This window comes from Plodia interpunctella, chromosome 11, assembly GCF_027563975.2.
Source record: "Plodia interpunctella isolate USDA-ARS_2022_Savannah chromosome 11, ilPloInte3.2, whole genome shotgun sequence".
Taxonomy (NCBI): domain Eukaryota; kingdom Metazoa; phylum Arthropoda; class Insecta; order Lepidoptera; family Pyralidae; genus Plodia; species Plodia interpunctella.
In genome coordinates, this window is record NC_071304.1 from 188,911 (window position 1) to 211,426 (window position 22,516).

Here is a 22,516-nt window from a genome sequence, read left to right on the forward strand (position 1 = left end):
AATGATATTAAGATTATATCCTACGAACTATGAGCACATTGTTTTTCAACTAAGTTATTCTCGGATTTCATCATATATTTATACAGTTGTGTTTTACGACGCCTGTCAAGCACACCCTTTGTATTCACAATTTAGTGACGGATTTATTTCATCGTCAGATAAATCCGTCTTATTTCACATGTGTTTCGGTTTATTTATTTACCAGATAAAAGTACAACCATGTTTTAATTTCGAATGTAATAACATTATAAACCCTGGGGAGTATCCTTGTGTTATAATGAGCATAGCTTGTGCACTAAATCTAGGTATACCTATCTAAATAATTTGTTGCATTTCTTTGTGCCCATCAGAACCACCGCCGCTTGCTGTAGGTCGTCGTCTATTGTCTATAGTCTTTTTAATTTAAATGTATTTGTACTCCACAAGTAGGTTTTACCTCATATTCCACTCACGCGCAACTTTCTGCAAGTTTACCTCATTGTACGCTGTTCTGTGAATACACGCGGTGTTTTCGTCTCGTGTGGCACATTTCCACTGCCTGACCTTCAAGTGACCCAGTTATCTCGTTGGTCTGGCGGTATTAGGTCTTAGTTCGATGTATTTTCAACTAAAGATCTTAAAATATTAACTATTCCTTTATTGATTCTTTATTAAAAAAAGAAGTTACTGGCCAGGCGTGGTGGATATTTGGTATTCACGGTTTAGATATTCCTATTTCGTTATTTCCAGGTTAATAAATACCAAATGTAACCAACCAAAATGAATAGTATTTTGCTGTGCGATTCGATTAAAAGTTATTTAACGTATCCAATATATCCTTCAATGTTCTCCAAAAACCGCAATTGCAGGTCAAACGAAACCAATGCGTCGTGATACGACGCGATATATGACTTGTGGTTACAATTGTGAAACTTTGTCGCAAGCATTTATTGTCGTAAACGTAATTATCTAAGTCAGTTTGTCAAATAAAAATTGTTAAAATAAATCATAATAGTATATATATGCAAACTCGAGAATACACAATAACAACTAACCAAAAGACATACACGTAATTATATATTTTCATTGATTTTAGCCAAACCCAACCCAAGCCCTCCAAACGACGAGCGTGATTAACTCACTTCACATATGAACTTTAATTACATAGATGAAGTATTGAAACTGTACTGTATACTTATTGTCCACAGCTCGGGCGCATGCCAGTGGGTGTGATGATGCCGCCCGCGCCGCGCTACGCCACGCTGCCGCTGCCGCCGGCGCACTATCATCCGTCGCACGCCCCGCCGCACGCGCCGCTCTACTTCCCAGTGCATGACGCTGTTAGTATTCTGATATTATTAAAAAAGTAACGAAATGTTAATTTTTATTATTAGACAAGCTAAAAACCGAATTAAATTAAATAAACATAATTATTTACTTTAAATCTAAAGGAAATGTAATTGAACATATACGATCATCTTTACCCTGCCACTATTTCATATTTTGATGACATAATACCTAGGTGGTAAAATCATTACAAATGTTTAACACATTTTTTTAATCTCATAATAATGAAATCTAGTGATGCAATCATTCCTACACAGATAAATATAAAGAGTATTATTTTGTTATATTTATAAAATAAATAATTTCCAGCGCTTGAGACGCAGACGCTCGCCTCGCTCGCCCCGACACGAGCGGCGGCGCTCGAACGCTCGGCGCGAGCGCGACTCGCAGCTCACGCGCTCGCTCGAACGCATACATCGCAAGCGGCGAGCGGAGCGCGAGCGAATGTCTGACGCCGACTTGAAGAGGACCTACACCGGCCTCGACAGGTGACGAAATCTTCTTTTCACCACTTGGCACGGTCTTCAGTATCCTTAGTAGCGACCATTGGCACGCATAACAACATCAAGGGAGAACTTTTTGGTTTACGCCTTCTGCCAGGCCAGGGGAGAAAATCTATTAAGACACTAAAGCGTTTTGATATTGATCTCAAAGAAAAAGAAAAATAGGTAATTTTATTCGATAAGCCATTCATTTGGTGGTATGTATCATCATCATCTCAGCCAGACAAACCGAAACTAACATTCTCAACATTTTCTCCCATGTCCGCAGGGCCTACGCCGAGCAGTTCATAGCGGTGATCGACGAGACGCGACACGCGGCGGAGCACCACGACTCCCTCACCTGCACCAGCAGTGACTCCTCACCGTCTCACTCCCATGAGGATCTGTAGCTTTCGCCGAGGGTTTCGGGTCCACGTCGGACCTACAGCTTATGGAGTATGTGCTATTAGAGGCGCATGAAAAGAAACAGCTAAATTGAAAGAAGTACTTACTGGATATGATCAAAGAGATCATTATTGCAGGCATTAGAGACAAAACGAAGAAAGTTTAAGGTTATGTAATTAGATGAAAAGTCAAGGATCGTAGTCGCTGTGGTGCGTTTTATTTATTTTATTATTATTTGGATGTGTCACAACACTAAGCTATAACTTACGGTTAAATTAGCTGTCTAAATACTCGTTGATTTATTGACTAACTGTAAAAATATCATACCAAACTAAACCGATAGCTTTATGCAATTTGATTTTATTTTATTGTAAATAACTAACGAATATCTCACTAACTCCGCACGATTTAACTAACAGTGTAAACTTATAAAGGCTTGTAATAGAAAATAATGCGTACTCTAAATTTTTAAATGCCAAATGTTGTAGGGTTCCGACTCAATAACAAATATTTAGGTAATATGCATTTTACCTACGAATAACACACATAGATTTATTTTGCAGCACGCAGATTTTTCTTATTACAATCCTAGATAAAAGGAACAGTAAATACGTGGAATTCAAACACCGTATCCACAGGCAGACCATACATAAAACACCATTCACCAGTTTTATTATACATTTGTTACAGATTCATAAACAAATTGTTAATTTTCCGGACAAAAATTTAGCGAGAGGCTTTACAATACTTCAGTCTAATGATAATTTTTGCCCATATTACCTAATAATAAAAATTCGAAGGCTGCCTGTGTCTACTACACCGTGTCTTACTAACATCACTTTACTAAACGTCGTTTAATCGAGTTTATCGTCAAGTATCTGTGTTATACTGTACTGTACTTTAAGACTTATTTAAGTAGTTTGTTAGTCAAATGGATGCGAGCATTTTTCATTCATTTCATAGAACTATAATTAAAAAAGGTTAAATTTAAATCACATAATATACATATTTATTTTACAACTACAATTCATTGGTAAAATAAAAACAGCCCCACTTTAATCTAATCCATGAAATATTAATTCAGTGTAAACTGAAACCAACACATCTTCACAAATAATGGAAAACAACTACGAAATAACTCGCTCTAAACCATTTCTTTTCATCCTAAAGGTTGGCTACCTAGTAGATATTGTTTTAAGTTCGTAACCTACCCTTTTCGGGTTGGCCTATAAAAAAATATAAAAAATTAAAAATATTTATTTTCGGACAATATGAATCCATTGTGTTAGTAATCTTAAAAACGAATTGTGTTAGTACTTATATTCTACTAGGGATTTAGCAATTTTTATTAAATGGCTAATTAGAGGACAATCTCCACTATCGGCTATCGCCTTCAGGGCGCTGTTGCTGCCCCCGCGCACCCCGCGCAGCAGTAACGCAACTTTAGCATTCTTCCGTAGAATAGCTGAAAATACTATCTGCTTGTGCGTGAGCAAACATAGCTGAGGCACTGCAATAGCGCGCAACCCCAACAGCGCCCTTAAGGCGTTGTTATACTGCACACGCAGGGTGTTGTACGATGTCTTTGTGTAGTTAACCCACAGGCTTCCCGCGTAGAAAGAAGTGCAGTAGGCTTTGAAAAGCGTTATTTTAACTTGTACTGAACAGCGGGAGAACCTACGAGCCAGCATATTCGCTCTAATAGACGCCCTGTGTTCGCGCTCCATGTCTACAGCATCTCTTAGATCAACTGTTACCTGTGACCAAGGTACTTAAACTGACTTGTGGCTTGTCATACAGTCTAACCGGAGGAACAACCTTAGGCCTATAAACAAATGTCAAAATTTTATGTAAAGAAATATACTTGGATGAAAAATGTTTACATTCAATTAGCAATAATATTAGATATAATCTATCTGTATGTTTGTACATATGAAACGAAGTCCTATGTACCTAAACGGTGCCAAATTATAGCCATATGGCTGGCGGGAAAACCAACGTGTCCAAAATTTGCTCAATTGTTGTTCAAACGAAGTTTTCTTAGATTTAGAAATGAATATTATTCTTTTTATGTTGTATTAAATTGTTATTCTTTGAATTTTACTTATTACTAGTTGATTTATTACAGAATATTTGCTGTGTGCGTAACTTCGAAAATTTGAAATTATTGGTAGCTATAGAAGTATTTTTTTATTTATAGATTAGTTTAATTAAAATTAATGTAAGAATCAGACATTGTTAATGAAAATACCATCATCCCACAACCCACAAGTTTCTGAGTGACGCGCTTGCGCGTGGTTAGCGACGGAAAAGACTATGGTTAAGTGTTATAGAAGATCTTTATCAAGACGCGTGCGACTCGGCCGACGCCGAAATTCAACGCCACTATTAAAAAAGGTTTTCTGTAAGACTGAAATTATGATCTACTTTTCTGTTGATAATCGCACTTGAGTCACTCGTATTTTCATTAATAAGACATATAGATTTTTTTGGAGGATATGGAAGGAACCGGGATATTTTATTATACTAAATGTATTTGTATTTAATTTATATATGTTAAGGTTTATATCCCTTATCTACGTGAAATCACAAGACATAACTGTACATAAGTTAGATTTTTGTACATAACATATTTCTTTAGAACTTGATTAGCTGTAACTTGTAACATATCATTTAAACTCGTGTCTAAGCTAGATTTTATGTTTATTGGTCTATTTTAGTGACACATTTGAGACATATTTATTGAAAAGAAGTTTTAATATATACAAGACACCACAGTGTGGGGTATGTGAATAAACATTTTAATTATTAATAACTCGATCGACTTTTATTTGTTTAATCCAAGTCACAGACAAAGTTATTATTAAGTATTTCGGTTTTAGACGAATGTAAATGTTACTTTTAAAGCCGTAGTCGCTGTGTCGAATTTCATTAAAATTGGTCTGAGTATTTTGTTAGAAAAATAAAATAAATACAAGTTTTTCACTTTATAATATTAATTTGCGATATAACTACGCCTATGTCTACTCATGAAGATCTAGTCTATCTCAGCGCCAAGTTACATTAAAATCGGTCCAGTACTTTAAGTTTGTATACGTTACAAAAATTTTATTGGCAGTGAGCCGTAGCTATCCAATCACAGTGCGGCATTGCGACATGACGACAACCACACCGCAATATGATTAGTTTGCTGCTTCTTACTGTGAATCGACTCGATAGTATACTAAGCTCATAAGAGAGAGAGAGAGAGGTGATGCATCTAGAACTCATTGTCGCTGAGCGCGGAGGCGCGGCCGTGCGCGGCGCCGGGCCGCGCGCTGGTCAGCCGCAGCTCGCTCTCCGACGAGCTGCCCAGCGACTCCGCCGACCCCGCCCCGACCCCCGCTAGATCCGTGCCTGAAATACAACAATTGTCACTTATCCGATTTCGACGATCTCCGTGGTGTAATGGTCACCGCCCCCGCACGCTATCTGGAGGTACTGGATTCGATTCCCAGCGCGGGCGCGTATTTGTACCTGTTGTCACAAATATTTGTTTGCGGTTCTGGGTTTGTTGTGCCCGTTTCTGTATGTATATTCGTCGAGTGTTGTCCATTTATTTCAAAAAGTTTCTTGAAAATTTCAATTAATTACACTGAAAGCCATGCCCCATTGCTCAGTCGCGTTAAACGAGGAGCGGCTTTGTTTTATACTATTTAGTGATAGTGATAAGTTTACCTTCAATGAGGTCAGCGAAATCATCATCGGCCGCGAGCGTGCGCGTGGCGGGGCGCGGGCGCGCGCGCGACCAGCGCGACGGCACCTCCGACGCGCCTGACAGGTATATTATATACATACTTAATTCATAGCAATATCACAGTTTTATGTGCCTCATACAGCTGTTCGATATCCTTACTAAAAGCAAAACAGTGGCCAGCGGCGACAAAGCAGTCAGGGTTGTCAAAAAATATGAAAGACGTACTGGTACTGTGCAATTTTATTTTCCAAAGGTTATAAGCCCTTGAATGGAACATCTAGTTTATATGTGAAAGTGTGTTTGTATGTTTGTCCTTTCACCACGAGATGAGAGAGAGAAACAGTATTATAAACCTTTGAATTGATAGTTCTCCCCCTAGTTTCCCAAAGGCAAAGAGTGCACTGACCATAGATCTGCGTGTCGGAGAGGTCGGAGTCGGAGCGAGAGTCGTCCTCGTCGCGGATCTCGTCCAGGGAGTCGCGCGCGCCGGCCGCCATGCTGCCGAACGCGCGCCGGGCCTCCGCCCCTCCACCTACCATTACACATTTATTAAATTAATCACAGTTTAATACCGGCTACACATTATCCCGATACAGTTTGTCGAACTTTGCGGATTCGGTATACATAGCTGGTTATTATTGCGGTAAATAACAGCTCTCGTACAAACTACGCAATGTTCATGCTTTGGCGTCGGCATCTGTCCGAGTTACGCGAAAAATGTAGCGGACGCAATGACTCAGTCAGCTCTACTGCTTTTCTAAATCATCGATTTCAAAGCAGTAACAATTTATGCAGAAATTACATCTTTACAGGCACTTTTCCACTTAAAATTTTAAATTATGTAAATAATATTTACCAAAGCTACAAACTAGCTACCAGCATTACTGAATAACCTGCTGAGAAAAATGCCGATATAAATAGAAAAAGTTTTGGTCTTAATTATACCATTATTGCTTTTTTTTCACTATTTTAATATAACAAAGTTCTGTACCTTTTTAAACCTAACTTTTTTTTTTCTATAAAAATATATATATTTTAGATTATTTTCTACAGTTAGGTATATGTCCGCTTTCTTGTATGAGCGTAACGTATACGTCGATAGTTTTCTCTGTACGTTAAAAAGTATCTAATATAAGCAACCAACTGCAGACCTGCCGTCTTGATCCTCAGCCGGGTCTTGGGCCTGGTGGCCGGGCGCGGCCGCGCCTCGCTCAGATCCTTGCCCTCCTCGCTCGACTCACTGTCATCTGCTACATTTATTTATTTTATTATCACACAACAGATTACAATATTTCTAAACAACATATAGAACAGCAGATAACAGAAGAAAAGAAAGAGAACAAAAATAATAGAAGATACCGATCTAACCTCTCTTTCACTCTCATCTACGCATGTTCACAGTTTCATTCGGAGCCGTAAGGACCGAGGCCCGAATAACAATAAAAATAAACCTTAAAATGTATACGATTCGACTGTGATTTGAAACTTTTGGTAATGCTATCAGCTGCCCATGTGTCCCTTAGTCGTCTCGTACGATATTGACATCCACGTCAACAATATAATAAGAGCCTGTAAAGTATGTATATAATTGTTTACTATACCCGAGTCGCTAAGTTTTCCAAGAACATCTTCAGCCTCGTACTTGTGTATCAGCTGCATGATGGCGGCCTGTTGCTCCTCAGCCGCCTGGAATGAACGAGGTTGTAATAGGAAACTATTTCAGAATGGTCAAGAACAACCACACCACAGCTTGCTTTTTCTTCATGACTAATGAGGGCGGAAACACGAGGAAAAATCAAAAGATGATCAAGCTTAAAGTACTCCTGAATATCTAGATCGATCTGACTTGATTACGGTCATCCATTTAGTCCATTTTCCCAGTGAAGAAAAATCTAAGTATACTTATAAGCTAGAACCAGTTTTTAATTATATAACCCTTTGTTAATTGATGTCTTTGATGAAAAGGCTGTGGTGAAGGTTGTCGAGCCGCTTCTTCATCTGCGCTTTGGAAATCCGCTTAGACTTTTTAAGTAAATTTTTGACGTCATTAAGTGGTCCTAAGTTGAAATAAGTTCTACTGCTCGTCTGTTGTCACCAGATGACTGTCTATAAACTTGACGACGGAGATATGTGACACAGAGACCCTGACCTCGGCCTGCGCGCTCTCCAGCACGCTGAGCTGGTGTTTGAGCGCCTCCACGCAGCGGTAGCGCAGCACGTACTGGTCCCACAGCTGCTCCAGCTCGCTCTCCAACGCCGACAGCTCGCCCTGGTACGCTGGCCTGGAGTGGAGACGTAGTTATAGATAGATGACTTTATTTAGAGAAGAACCATAAGTTATATATATACCGTATTCAAACATGAATGAGAGCAAAGGCAAACATATCGCGAAAGCATTTTCTTCCAGCTAACTTTTTTTTGGGTTTTCTTTTCACATGTGGTCCCAAAGTATGAGAGGATCCCACGATCCTCTCATACTTTGGGACCATTTCACCCAGAAAGCATAGGTATACTTCGTCATCTTCGTCCTTAGAGTGTAGGAGTGTCATATAGCGAACGGAGCTGACGTTATATCTCACTTGATCTTCTGCACCGTATGTAGTCGTTTCTCCGCCCTCTGCAGCTCCGCCCGTCTCCTCTCCAGCTTAGCGTCCAGCGCTGCCTCGCTGGCCGCCACGTTCTCGATCTGGTCCTTGCCGCTGGCGACCCTGGCGGCGACGGCGTCCAGCGCGCGCCGGAGACACGCCTCCATGGCAGACATGTCTAGAGGACGGGCGAGGGCTTGCTCGCGCAGGTCCTACGATACATTATGCCGGCTATACATTTTCGGCAAAGAGTTCTCTGAACTTTGGCGTATATTGCTGGTTTTACCTTGCGGTAAAAAAACTCACGAACTAGGTACGCAATCAACGTTCAATAAATTAGAGTCAGCAACTGTCTCAGTTCGCTGATAGGGCTATTACAAATTAATTGATAGATTGTATTGGCGATGATCCAGTTATTAATATTGTGATCGAAAAGTGGGACTTTTCGAATCCTATGTCTGGCATTTGACGTTGGAGTTTGTACGAGTAAACCAAACTGACTCACGTTCTCATAGCACATATTGGCGGAGAAAGAAAACAACATCATGAAAAAAACCTGCACACCAGTAAACTGTCAAGTTCTCTAGGATGTACGACTATTGCCACTAAATGGCGCGGTATTCGTAAAAAGTCAACACATGCCTTTAGCTGACTGGAATAAAATTAGATAAGTGTAAGATAAGAAAGGTATGCATATACCTTGTTCTCAGCTTCCTTCGCCAGCAGCTCGTACAAGAAGGCCCCTTGCGCTGTTATGTCCGTAGCTAAGGCACGCGCCTGCTTGATTTCTGCCAACTGTAAATTATGTGCATAAATTGATAAATAGGTATATCTAATTGATTGCATTCTAAATAGGAGATATGGCTCATTATTCAAGTCATTACGTAACTCTGATCATATGACGACTGTTAGTCTTATGTGTGTGCCAGACATGCCGTGTGTTGGCTGGCTGTGTTGGCTGGGAGAGATTATTCTTGTACATGCGGTGCACGATTTTCATGCTGTTTTCACCAATAGATTGTGTGCAATTCCTGAGGAAGGTTTAGGTGTATAATTTAATGTATTTTTACCCAAGCGAAACCAGGACGGGTCGCTAATATAAAATATAATATAGTTCAGTTAGTGTTAAATCTCGTACGTACTTTGTGTCTAACTCAAACTGTGTAATAATGACGTGGGTATATAGGATATATAACGTGTTACCCTAGAGCTGACATCATAGTTCAACGCTCCAGTCTCAGTTTGGTGCTCATCAGGCGGCGGTGACTCTAGCGCCGCGCGCAGCAGCGTGGCCACTTTGAGAAGCTCGCGCACCGCCCACCCATCCGCTCCATACATCTTCTTGCCGTTCAGCTTGAGATTCGCTCTTGAATGCTGGAAGAATTGAAATGTTTGACAAATAATTACAAATCCCTGATAACAACTGAAGTTAGGTAATACAAAATGTCAAGATTTTCTTGACGTCAAGTGAGAACCACGACATAAAAATTTTAAACTTGATTATGAAACAATGATTTAAATGTGCAACCATGACATCAGACAGACATGCAAACTCTCGTCTGGAACTTGGATAGTTTCAAAATAACGTAGAATCTGGCAATTTGTCTACTAGTTTATTTAAGTACAACTGTATAAAAAAAACAAGTTGTAACTGACAAACAAGGAGATAGCATGGGTAACCAACGCCACCCTCTGCTCCATAGTCTCCCGGCCGCCAGCTAGCACCGCGTCTGGCTCCACCCTGGCCGCGAGCCATCGCAGGCACTCCTCCACCATCTCCCAGTTCGGAGTGCGGAAGCTTTCCAATGAGATCGGTCGGGGGAAGCCTAGGGCGCGCATGGCTTCGCTGAAATCTGTTGTGTAGACATTATGACGCTAAATTATCACGTTCATACAGTGTTCCCAGTTGCATTTGGGTTGTGACGCTATGAAGCCCTGGATCAGCGTAAAAAATTGACCTAATTTTTTTGAAAATTCGTCTGTGATTTTACAACTAGCGCCTAAACCCGATTCATATAAGATATCGAAATTAATGTTTACATTTCTTTTGAAATAACCTTATCAAGCTATCGGTAGGTTAGGGTAAAACCTCTATCCTATCCATCCTGTGCTAGCTACCTTGCAGTTCGTACAACAAGAGAAGGTACTTACTCCTCAAATCCCTGTAAGACATGATTGGCAGTAATTTATAATTTTCAAACAAAAAAAGCTCAGAGTGCTAGTGTTATATCACTTGACATAAAAATGAAATTAGTTTTGTTTACAGGACAGGTTTCCATGGTTACCTCCACATGACCAACGCCCATGGATTTAGTTATTACTTCGACGGAGTACCTACTAATTCCATGCGACCGCCAGCTCCACACTTTTGTATGAATAATAGGATTAGCCAAGTTTACTAAACAAAAACTCAAAAGAATGTTATATTTTATTTATCTAATGTTACAGTTTCTCTGCAATTTTCTTATGTTAATAAGCTATTTCACCACTCCATCACAAATCATACAATATTTCAAGTAACTACACTCTTACAGGTGGAATAATTAAAACCTACACTGTTTATAATTATCATAAATTTGTATCTCCACATTAAATTGGGCATACTCAACAATAACCGTTAAATTACACATTAAATAACGCAAGTTATTGTTGATAAACATACGTTTGACTCTGTCGACAAGGATATTATAATAATAAATCTAATGTAAATCGCCTGCACAAAAATAATGGCAATATCGCTTAAAACTCAATATTTAATAACTCCTGCTATAATTCAAGTTAGGTAATTCCCGAAACATTGCTATATTTTTTTTGTAAGGAGCTATCGTAATTTATGTATTTACTGTATGTTTCAACTTGACGTAAACAAAGATTCCATTCATTAATTTTAAACCTTAAATACATTATATTCTACGTCCATTCCTGCTTATTGGTTTTGTTTATCTATCTCTGTTGCTTAAATTTCCACTACTTTACCAGAAACCTAATTTACATATAGTATATATAATTAGTCACACACAGTATCTATAAATTTATTTATTAATCTAATACATTCTCTTGCAACAATCAACAGAGTCAAACAATACTATCCAGGGCGCAGCATTCACTTCAGTAAAGTGTATATACTCAAGTGAAGCATGAACTGCTTCACCTGAGTGTTACACTTGCTGAGCTGAACTACGCTCCAGTTCAATATGCCCAATTTAATAGAAGAATCATAAGTCCAGCACAGGCGGCTGCCTCATCGCTCTCTTCAGGGATTCCTCGCGTTTGATCGCCACGCGCATGCGCGCCGCCTTCAGATGCCTGGAGACAAATATTCAAAATTGTGATATGTTTTCGTTATTGTTAGATGATAATAATATAAACTATCTTTAAGAAATAATCATTGGATATTTAAAAAATTTAAAGCAACAAACTAATATGAAGTTTATAGAAATCATAAAAGAAAATGGATTAAGTTTTCTGACAAGACTTACAAAGAGTCAAAAGTTATCTTTTAGTTCAAAGCATAGAAAGATATATTAAAGATATATATTTGAAAACATTGAAATAATACATATGAATATAAAGTGTTACAATTATACAAGTGCTGCAATGTTTAACCATATAATCATTGTGCAAATACAGTGTCAGATTTGCGCTATTATTCAGCCATATTAGTTCTTTTTGTCTAACTGTTAGGGCTGTCACAGTGATAATGATGCTAGTATAAAAGTAGAATACCAAACTAGTGAATTAAAAATCCATTTAAAATGACCAACCTCTGTCTGATCCTCTCCTGTGTCTCTGGTGAAGCTTCTTTCTTAGTAACAGCAGCATCTCTTATCATCTCTCTCAACTTCCTCATGCAATCTGCTAAATTCAATTGCTGTGAGCGTGTGACATCAGAGCGAACTATCAGGTAGCCTTCCTTGGTCAGCTTCTTGGCGTGCTGGCATGAGAGATGAATATGTTAGAAAAAATATATATTTGATTTATACTTGGACTCTCTAAAAACGAAAAAGGTACCTAAAGATAGGGTAGGTGAATAATAAAAAAGACAAATAATGTAACAATATTTTACCTAATATAGAGTTTTACAATACTCACAAGTTCTGTTAATTTTTGTCTTATATCTGGATGCAGCCAATCTGCTTCACTTAGTTTGAACCTCAAATCCACTTTTGTATGAACCTGAAATACAATTTAAAAAATAAAAATTAAAACAAATAAAAAAATTTAAGACAAAACATTTCAAAATCTACAAAGCAGTTTAGTCTCCTATGAAATGAAACTATTAAGAAAATGGCAATTTGTTTTGTCATAAATTGCAGATAGATTTTTTTTCTCAGCAGTGGTCATTCCGAAATGCTAGATATTTAGAAAAATAGTTTGTAGCTTGTGAGAAATAACTATAAATATAAAAATTGTCGAGAAAAATGCCTGTGAAGGTTTAATTTTTGAATAAATTATTCGAATTTGAAATATAAAAATAACATTCACCTTATTGACATTTTGTCCTCCTGGGCCGGAACTAGCACTGTATGTGATGTCTAATTTCTCAATAGGGATGAATCCTGAGAACTTCTCTTTAGGATCAGGATTCTGAAATGAAAGAACAATAATATTATGTAAAAATACATCACTAAACTTATGATTGTTAGTTATTAACCCTACATGTGAAGATGGAGATATTAAATCTTTGAGACTTGATAAAATAAAATACTTACAAAAGAAGGTGTAGTCAGCTTCAAAGAGCTATTAGGATACAAAGTTTCCAAAGAAATCGAACTTTTGTATCCAGCGCATCTAGTCAACAAAGTATTGTAATTCTGTATGGTTTTATGAAGAAAACCCAATCTAACAGTAGCGAACGACATATTTAGCGTATATTCTATTCTCAATTTCTTTTAAAACATTATTTTATCAGTTTTTCGATAAAAATAACATAACCTCAATGAAAATCTAACCACAAATAAGTCTAATGTCAATGTCAAAATTATCAATCAAAAATGACAATTTAGTTTTTCAACCGATCAATGGAGCAAGCAAAAGAATGTTAATCTCGGATGCATTTAATCATACAATTTAATGCGATATGCCATACTAAATGAGGTAACTGAAACTGAACAAAAGAATAGGTTAATACTTCAATCAAACAAAAGTGAATCATCAAATTATTCCATGGATAAAACATTACAAAAGTAGTCATTGCAAAGACAAATCTTTGTGTTTTCTTGTATTGTGTGTGATGAAATATTAAAATTGTTAGTTTTAACTAGTAACAGAAAAAGAAAAAACAGACGCGAGCGGGTGTCACGCTCCAGATAATTTAATTAGGATCTCGTTCCAGTCCATGACGCCCTCTCATCTCACATTTCTACAAGAATATTTTAAGCTAACTATAGTAACTAACACTTTTGGACAGTTTTATAGTACCGCAAGGCGTTTTGATAAGTCGCTCGCTAGTTCGAATCCTACTTGTGCGTGCCACATGAGTTTCTATACCAATTAGTAGTTATAACAGACCATCACTGCTTCCGGTGAAGGTGAGACTGGCGAAGCAATCCGTCCGGATACGCACGATGTTTACGAATAAATGGTCTAAATACACACAGCGATGCATCGAAATCTCGTCAAGAAGAAGCTCAGAAACAGACAGATGCGGAGACAGATTAAAGAATATTTCCAGTACCTAGGTATCTATGTAATGAGTGATAGTGATAATACTTTGATGCCGGCTACACACTGTCGCGAACACATGAACATTGTAGTTTGTATGAGAGCTTTTATTTACCGCAATTAAAAACCAGCAACGCTATAACATAATACAAGAAAATAACTGTATTACACACCTTTGGATTGTACCGTTACTGTAACACGATGTCATAAAAATAAATTTATTAGTATTTATCACGTTGCAAAAGTAGAACTACTTGTACTAGTCACTTGCATCTAAGCCATAAAAGAAATATATTTATTACTTAGTTTTCATGATTTATTCCAACGTCATAAATCCACATTTTATCCGGCGTATAACTAATTGATTATCGCATCGTACGAGTAGCACTAATTGATGCAACCAAAAAACCGGCGTCACTCACGGAATATGCAGATTGTTTTATCATTAAATTAAAAGATGCATTCTTCCTCGCATCAACCAACATAATAGCTTGCTCAACATGCAATATAATTGATTATGTATATATGGCACTTAATTTGTTTGACTTAACTTGTGGGTTATGGGAGCTTTATAATTGAATCGGTAGAATTCGCGCTTCGAATACCTATGCGCGTTGAATGCGAAACCAAAAAGAATTGACGTGTTTATTTTGTAATGTTTCCGATATGATTTAATACTTTTAACTATATACGAGTACCTACCTACGTAACGTAAAAATACTGACTTTTGAACACATAGTCTAAGATCTCAAGTCACCAAATAACATATGAGTTCATTAGGTACTTAATACGAGGCATGAGTACTAGGTAATAAACTTTATTTATTTTTATTAATATAGTGTAGGTTAACTTAATTTTATTTTAACTGTATAAAAATATATAATTAATGGAATCCTATCCTACCTATATGTGTGTGTATAATGAATAAATAAATAAATCTACGCGATATCGCTAGTTGATACGTATATTTAGAAAAATCTTAAAATTTATTAGAATTTTGAATAACAGCCGCCGCCGTTAACATAGATATTACCAGAGAGATACTATTTAGAAGTGTCATGCACTCCGTGCACTCCTATTTATCAAGTTTAAATTGATTGTTGATATTCTATTGACTGTACCTACTTGGATTAGCCGAATATCAGGAATTTGTGTGTATCACGCAAATTACACTAGCCGGTTGTCGTAAATAGTTTCTGCGTGGTTACCGACAGTTTTTGTCTCTTATTCGGATGCTGGTTATCGACCATTATTGTACTTAACTTGCAGATTTTTTTTACCAAATGCGGATTATATAGTATACGGTAAAATGCTTTATGAAAAAAAAAAACTATAAATAATTAGTGAAACTCTAAAGATTCATCAGCAATTAGGTCCGACATGTTTATAAGAATAGGTATTTAGTTAAGCCGGAGATTGCACTTCTGATAGATTGTATATGTTTACCCTTTCCGTGAATGTGGCATTAGATACCTAAATTATTCACAAACTTTTCTACCATATGGCTATTCGACAAAATTTATATTTTCAATCAAATTAGCTAGCACATATCTTGAATTAGAGATGACTCAACAATCATTTTACTCTGGCGTCCAGCGATATACTGCATACAGCAGATCGGCAATGCTTTCATCAATTATGAAAATGGTGTAGAGGAGCGCCCGCGCACGCGACGGCTTTCCGAATTCCATGCATTTGAACATAGACGTACTTGCTCGTAAATTCGATGTTCTTATTGCTGCAGTTTCTCTGCGTATGCTTTGTATGAAATTTTAGAAAAATTTGAGTGCTATTTCGTAGATAAATTTTTAAATTAATATTCATGTTTATTACGCCTTATACTATTTATTTCAACTTTTATGTTAGTTTTGGGGATAATCTAAAAAACGGAGTCAAAGCCATAATTCCAAGTTGATCATTCACCTCGGAGTTGACCATTTAAGTGTAGTGTGTAAATTATGATAAAGTTTGAAGCCCAGACCGGACTAGCTTATTTCTGAAACATTAAAGGTGAAATTTATAAGGTTAATGAATACAAAATAAATAATATTCTTCCCGTAGCTAATGCAAATGTACCCATAGATAATATTCTAATTGACAGGTAGGTAATTTAAATGAAGCTATAGTTTCTAATTTAAAAAAACAGCTACTGGCACTACTATAACAAGCAAGACTAATTGGAGTTATTGAATTATTATGCTAATCAGCTTAATTTTACGAAATAATTGATTATGATTTAATACCTGAAAGTGCAGCAGCACTCATGTAGTTATGATCTGAAAAAATAACAATATTCTATGAGCTCAGGTGAAATGATCACAAATGCAACATATTATTATGACTATGATGTGATAGAAGGAAACTGATCTAACTAGTTTTCGTTTATATTTTTCTGAATCAGACAAAAAGTTAATGTCTATCATATATGTAGTTAGAAAATTCAGAGGGATCAGGAAAGCCGGCGCCAGACACCCTTGCGCGGTCTACCGTGCAGCATATCTATTCTCTTTTCCACGAACACACAGCAAAAGACCGCAATTAAAAATTAAGACCGTGAACACTAAACATTCATAATTAAATCGCGCACATACCGAAATTGCCAAGACGCTCGCGCCTTCACGCTCTTCTACGCTGGCCTACAATAACACAACTGATTTACTTAGATCTTCATCTACTGCCCGATTATCCTCATTCTCATCAACTTCTATTCAAATGTCGGATTCATCAGTAGGTCTACTTACGCTGGTGGTGTGATTATGGCTATATCTTACAATATTAACGGAAGCTGAGGTTACAGCCCGCTAATTGGTGCTTGATGAAGACGTTCAGGCCGGCACGAGGCAAATGTTAGCAACATTTTATTTAGATACCTTTATAAAATCATTTTTGGCAAGACGTAATCGGTAAATTAACGTTGTTTTACATCCCTCAGTGATTAAAAGATCCAAACAGCTGACATTTGAAACTGTGTACTTGCAACTGCCACCATTCGTTCAGAAGCTACCGGCAACATGAACCTTAAAATTGAGCGTTAAAAATGTTATACTTTTCTTTACATCAATAAGTACTTAACACTAACTAAGTACTAAATATTATACTTTATTTCAAAAACTTAAATTGCGATTAATGGTCGGTTTCAGTAAAAAATATCCTTCACTGAAGCCTTTAAACGAATACTAGGTAAACTTATACCGTAGTGGTTATAGACCAACAGACCTAACCGAAGCAAGATATGGCTATCTACATCTTTTCACAGTAAACTGAGGATGATGGTTTATCGACTGGGAGCATCAGACCGCTGCCGACGGAAGATTAAGCACCATTATCAGTGTCTATTTACCGATATCCCAGTTGATGTCTTCCGAGAATCTAATGGCTTGATTTTTATGGTAAACTAATCGTTGATTGTGCTTACTACTGATACAGATATTGGTTATAAAGAAAAGATTGATGAGGAACAGAAAATAGATAAAAAAGTAATGCATTTCTTCCTTGAAATTATGAAACTTGGTTACGATAATGGAACAAATGGTAATCTAATCCGCTACTTTAATATATTGGATTGGATTAGAGACGGTTTCTAAGACCGATAGTATTTACATCTTTGAGCAATTCAGGAATCTAGTTCTTATGAGCATTCTACATTTCATTTTGTGTTTTGCACAAAACTATCATAGCTAAACATTTTACGTTTTATAACTAAATAGCGACCTAAGTAGATCACATAAGTCTGAACAGCCGCTTGTTTCCTTATCATAACCATATCTATAGACAGACGTACAAACAATTACCAACTACCTATGCATCATGCATCCATGCTGTTCTCGACGTAAATGGCATTCGCACGCATAGTCTGCCTGCACCATTTTAATATTTATATTGAAACCACAGCGGCGGCAGTGCTACGTGCTTACAAGGCAGACACACATTTGATTCCCACCGTTGGCAAGTAGTGAACAATAGAGTGATATAGCCAAAAAATGGCTACTAATTTAAAGTTATTTATTTAATGTGCTATGAAGTTGTCAAATGGTAAAATAGCAGTTAGAGCATCTACTGTTAGAACTGTATATATTCCCCGCACACTAGCGCCACTTCAGATTGTATTAATTTCTTTTATTTCTTAGCAAAATTAACCAAAATAGCGCTAGTAGTAATAGGTGGCGCTAGTGTACGAGTTAGAGAATTTAATTGCCAGGGTCAATAAATTACTATTGTTCTTAAAAGCTAGGTACAAATTGTATGTTTTGCATGGAAAAATATGCAAATTAACTTATTTGCGCTTTTTTTTCCTATTTTTAAGGAATGATTTTAAAATCGTTTTTATAATGGAAAATCATATAAAAATCAATAAAGAAGTAAACTAAACATATACAATTACACATCTCGATAAAGACAAGTTATAATTATATCCAATGCCATGGTCCAGTGGCTCCTTAATATAATCAATTAGCTGAATGCCGGCATTCTGTTGATACTGGAGATTTCTTGCAGAGAAACTTGGACAATATTCCAAGCATTCTAACTCTACGATAAATGCTTTTGAGTTGTTGCTATTGCGGCATAATTTCAATGCAAATATAATCTTTTAAAAAGTAGTAGATCAACATTTAAATTGTTCACTTACTGTTCAATATTCTAATTAATAACGACCAAGATTTGCACTTGGCATCTAAATTGTTATGGCCAATTTGACGAATTTTATAAGAATTTCGCGTATTTAAATTGAAAGTCATATTGAAAAGCTAGGTCGTAAGTTAGAACGACTTGAGATTTCCCAGGTTTATTGAGCAAACCACAATGCACTCGTATAGACTCTCGCCATTTCCACTGCACCGCGTTTTGTGCGCATGCAAATTATGATTTTGTCGACACTTTCCAAACTTGTGAAAGTGCTTCTCGTCATATACTACGTATAAATTAAAAATATATTTTGATGACTTCAAATCAGTTCATATTTCAACGTTGTAGATCAGTTTTCACTTTTTGACAGACGAGGCAGTTATTATTTTTGAAATTGTTTCAAATGATCTAGCTCCCATACTATACGCTACTACATTTGTTATTAACAACAAGCACTATTACTTCGAACTATGTAGATACTCAAGTCCTGTGTCTGAGTTTAAAGGCACGCCTCTCAATTTTAATTACCTGCCGATCTGTAGGCTAATTTTGTTCTGGAAAAGGAAACATTCATTTTCATGTTGGAAATGTTAAAACCTAAGTACCTAGGTATATTTTCTAACAAAATGTCTAATATAATTACCTCCTACTTAAATTATTTTAAAAGCCTTTTGTATCTGTCTAATTGCAACACATGTGGTTGGGTGGTTTAACAAAGAGAACTTTAATGAGAATCCACTTTTAAAATATCCGTATGTTGACCTCAGTAACCGTTAATAACTTCATTTACTTGCATCGAGCTTATAATAATTTTATCATTGAATCACAAGCTGAAGCTGCTGTTTGAACTTTCACGCAAAATAACTTGAGAAAAACTCGTATCGTCGATTGGCGCATAGGCTGTGTTCTGTATTCTGATTGGTGGACTTCCTAACGGAGCTCCTGTGGCTGCATTCACGCGCGTCATCCCGAGCGCACGCATAGCGCCATCTTCAATCTAGTCAGTCCGCCGCGAGTCGTCGTGGGGGTAGTATTGCTGCGCGTTGCAATTCTGGTACTAATCCGCACCGGTCCCTATTGAGCCGGCACGAGCAAATTTAAGGATATAAATAATCGTATAATTCAAATTAAGTGACAAGTTAATTGATGTTTGTGGAGACTTATTGATCGAATTCGATTTTTTCGTGGTGCAACAGTGGTTTGCGATCTACGTGACTGCATTTCTTTGGTGTGTGAGCTCGCTGAAGTGTGAAAAGGTAAGTTTTTGCTTAGTTTCGCGGGAGTGCATGGTATTGGAGCTGGGTGCGTAGGGGAGCGACTCCTGGATCGATTGCGCCCGGTATGCCGCGGGATGGCAGGCGTAACATACTGCCTACTTATAGCTGAGTTGGGGCTGAGCACCCTCGCTCACTCGTGCCTGTAAGTCCTGTATATCTCCTTCGCGGTTGTCGTTGATCTTGAACTACGACTAGACGCAGTGTCGTCATATGAATTATTTATGAATATTGTATGCGCTGAACTCGCATGGAACGATGGCGATGAGATTCAGCAAATAATAGCCTGCTTATCATATAATTGTTATAACTAATTGAAGTACGAGGTTTTGTTCCCTACCCTCACGTTTTTTTTATGGACGTCATGATTTGATGAAAAAGGAAATGAGTAGGTACTTTAGTCTTACTTAGGACCTACCTAAGTTACGAATCGAATTGCTAATATTTGTGCTTATTTTAATATTTAGTATGTTTTCCTCGAAATCATCACTAATGTCAGCATAGAATTTTCCTTTGTTTTTGTTGGTTTATTACCCTTTGTTGATAATATACACACAAAAAACAAAGCACAATGGCTTCTAATAGCGTTCTCAGAAGTGAAAATAGTGATGTTTATTTTCCCATTAAGCATATAAAATAGTCAGTTGTTTGTCATCACATTTGAGCCCTTGTCTCCCGGACTGTATCAGCGTTGCGCTTGAATCAAACCTGTAATATGAGGTGAATTTACAAAATATTTAATTAAAATTATTTTTGTGAAAAAATGTAATCCTAATTACAGAACTGGAACTTTAAATAGGTATCTAGAAAGTTTAAATGGTCTTACACAGAGCATATAATAGAATAGAAGAAATAAAAAACTCTAAATCTATATTGCTTATTAAATCAATGCATCGATCGCGGCTACAGTGGGTTCCTCATCTCATCAAGAGCAGATAAATTGAATTTGAAATGGTTTCAGGAAACGGTACCTACGTAGAACGGAACGCCGCCGAGGTACAGTAACAGTACATAAACCTGACCAAATTGTTTGCAAAAACGCCGTTATTACTACCTCATAAAAGTCCATGCACGATGGGTAATGTGACATGCAGTTGACTGTACTTACTACTGTACTAGCTATTTTACGTGTTCTGGGGTATGCGGCCGCAATAGCAGCGAATTTGCACTGTGTCTGTTTATGTTAATGTATATTATTAATTCTTCTGTCGAGGACGTCTAGTTAGAATAACTTTTATATGTTCAAAATATGCTAAATCGACTCACTAAATCGTACACTAGCTGACAATACTAAAAGGAGGCGAAAATATCGAAAGTGTTATGCGGACATCAGTTTTGTTCTTTTCATCTAGATTCTGACAATATCATCATCGTCAACCTGTTGTGAACCATTGCAGAGAATAGTCATCCTTCCTTCTACACAATCCTCCTGGGCTAGTCTCCAGTCAGCAGTATACTTAAATCGCTCACCGGTTCAGTACCAATCGGTTACAGATTTACTCTATATTGTATCATATCCAAGTGTCCGTCCCGTTTCATTGCTGCGACTCCGGGAGACCATTTCTTGAAACAAATTTTAATGTCCATTGATAATGCAGCAACGACAATACGATAGGCTGCTATTTATGTATCCGGAACTGGCCAATAATTCTAGAATATTTAAAAAGTAATTACAACATTTGAAAATAGAACTCTTCGGCTAGAGAATAAATATTTTTCATGTCCCTGTCATTTGTTTTTTTCAATTGGCGCCAATTTTGAAAATAGCTTGTCTTCATTGCCATGGATTTAACTCGTGAACATTTTCGCGCGATGATTTATTATGATTTTCGGCGTGGATTAACTCAAAAACAGTGCATCGAACAACTGATTTTAACTTTTGGAGATGAAGCACCATCGAAAACCACTGTGTATTATTGGTTTAAGGAATTTCAACGTGGACGGTCTATGCTCACGGATGAAATTAAGGAGGGTCGTCCTAAATCGGTAGTGGTACAACAAAATATTGATGCTGTGCGACAATTAGTAATGCAAGATCGTCATGTTATATACCGCGAGATAGAGGCGTCTCTGGGCATTAGTATGACGAGTATACACGCGATATTACACGAACATTTAATTGTTAAAAAAATTTGTTCGCGTTGGATTCCGCACAACTTGAGCGTAGATCAAAAACAGGCTCGTGTCGACTGGTGTAAGAAAATGATAAAAAAATACAACCGTGGCACGTCAAAAGCTGTTTATAATATCTACACAGGTGACGAAACCTGGATCTATGCTTATGACCCTGAAACTAAACAGCAGTCAACGGTGTGGGTCTTTCAAGATGAACCGAATCCAACAAAAGTTGTTCGTGCGAGAAGCACTTTAAAGCAAATGGTCGCTTGTTTTTTTGGTATCAACGGACATGTAGCTACAGTG

The 22,516-nt window shown here is 37.2% G+C and overlaps 4 protein-coding genes across 5 annotated transcripts in view; 2 read left to right on the top strand and 2 right to left on the bottom strand.

Annotated features, from left to right (window-relative positions):
- The window catches only part of LOC128673544 (uncharacterized protein), a 59,809-nt gene extending 54,778 nt beyond the window's left edge, over positions 1-5,031 (top strand). The window contains exons 5-7 of the mRNA XM_053751464.2: positions 1,188-1,319; positions 1,636-1,814; positions 2,098-5,031. Coding sequence (XP_053607439.1) covers positions 1,188-1,319; positions 1,636-1,814; positions 2,098-2,218 — 432 coding nt within the window. The 3' untranslated portion in view covers positions 2,219-5,031. The remainder of the gene's footprint in view (positions 1-1,187; positions 1,320-1,635; positions 1,815-2,097) is intronic.
- A 158-nt stretch (positions 5,032-5,189) lies between these two features.
- On the bottom strand, positions 5,190-10,814 carry Cluap1 (Clusterin associated protein 1). 2 transcript variants are annotated; one of them, XM_053751466.2, is made up of 11 exons: positions 10,686-10,814; positions 10,191-10,387; positions 9,738-9,908; positions 9,234-9,329; positions 8,529-8,746; positions 8,099-8,231; positions 7,551-7,635; positions 7,101-7,196; positions 6,356-6,481; positions 5,931-6,026; positions 5,190-5,609 (listed from the first exon to the last, which is right to left on the bottom strand). In XM_053751466.2, exons 1-11 carry the CDS (start codon positions 10,705-10,707, stop codon positions 5,473-5,475), a joined length of 1,377 nt encoding a protein of 458 aa, XP_053607441.1. In that variant the 5' UTR covers positions 10,708-10,814; the 3' UTR covers positions 5,190-5,472. The 2 variants fall into 2 exon arrangements, with proteins under 2 accessions (XP_053607441.1, XP_053607440.1); XM_053751465.2 differs by having other exon boundaries at positions 7,101-7,199.
- Positions 10,815-11,555: 741 nt separating this feature from the next.
- Positions 11,556-13,490, bottom strand: LOC128673546 (uncharacterized protein). The gene is made up of 5 exons (XM_053751467.1): positions 13,247-13,490; positions 13,020-13,121; positions 12,627-12,710; positions 12,299-12,468; positions 11,556-11,840 (listed from the first exon to the last, which is right to left on the bottom strand). Exons 1-5 carry the CDS (start codon positions 13,394-13,396, stop codon positions 11,750-11,752), a joined length of 597 nt encoding a protein of 198 aa, XP_053607442.1. The 5' UTR covers positions 13,397-13,490; the 3' UTR covers positions 11,556-11,749.
- A 6,324-nt stretch (positions 13,491-19,814) lies between these two features.
- The window catches only part of sn (singed), a 48,655-nt gene continuing 45,953 nt past the window's right edge, over positions 19,815-22,516 (top strand). Inside the window, exon 1 of the mRNA XM_053751833.2 lies at positions 19,815-20,077. The gene's annotated coding sequence lies outside the window, so the exon portion shown is untranslated. The remainder of the gene's footprint in view (positions 20,078-22,516) is intronic.

Excerpts from the sequence above, each read along its gene's own strand:
- LOC128673546 (XM_053751467.1), bottom strand. The coding sequence starts at position 13,396 with ATGTCGTTCGCTACTGTTAGATTGGGTTTTCTTCATAAAACCATACAG. Across the intron at positions 13,122-13,246 it reads AGCTGACTACACCTTCTTTT|AATCCTGATCCTAAAGAGAA; the intron begins GTAAGTATTTTA and ends CTTTCATTTCAG. Across the intron at positions 12,711-13,019 it reads GAGGACAAAATGTCAATAAG|GTTCATACAAAAGTGGATTT; the intron begins GTGAATGTTATT and ends ATTGTATTTCAG.
- Cluap1 (XM_053751465.2), bottom strand. The coding sequence starts at position 10,707 with ATGTCTTACAGGGATTTGAGGA. Across the intron at positions 9,330-9,737 it reads ACTATGATGTCAGCTCTAGG|TTGGCAGAAATCAAGCAGGC; the intron begins GTAACACGTTAT and ends CATAATTTACAG. Across the intron at positions 6,027-6,355 it reads CTCCGACACGCAGATCTATG|GCGCGTCGGAGGTGCCGTCG; the intron begins GTCAGTGCACTC and ends TATACCTGTCAG.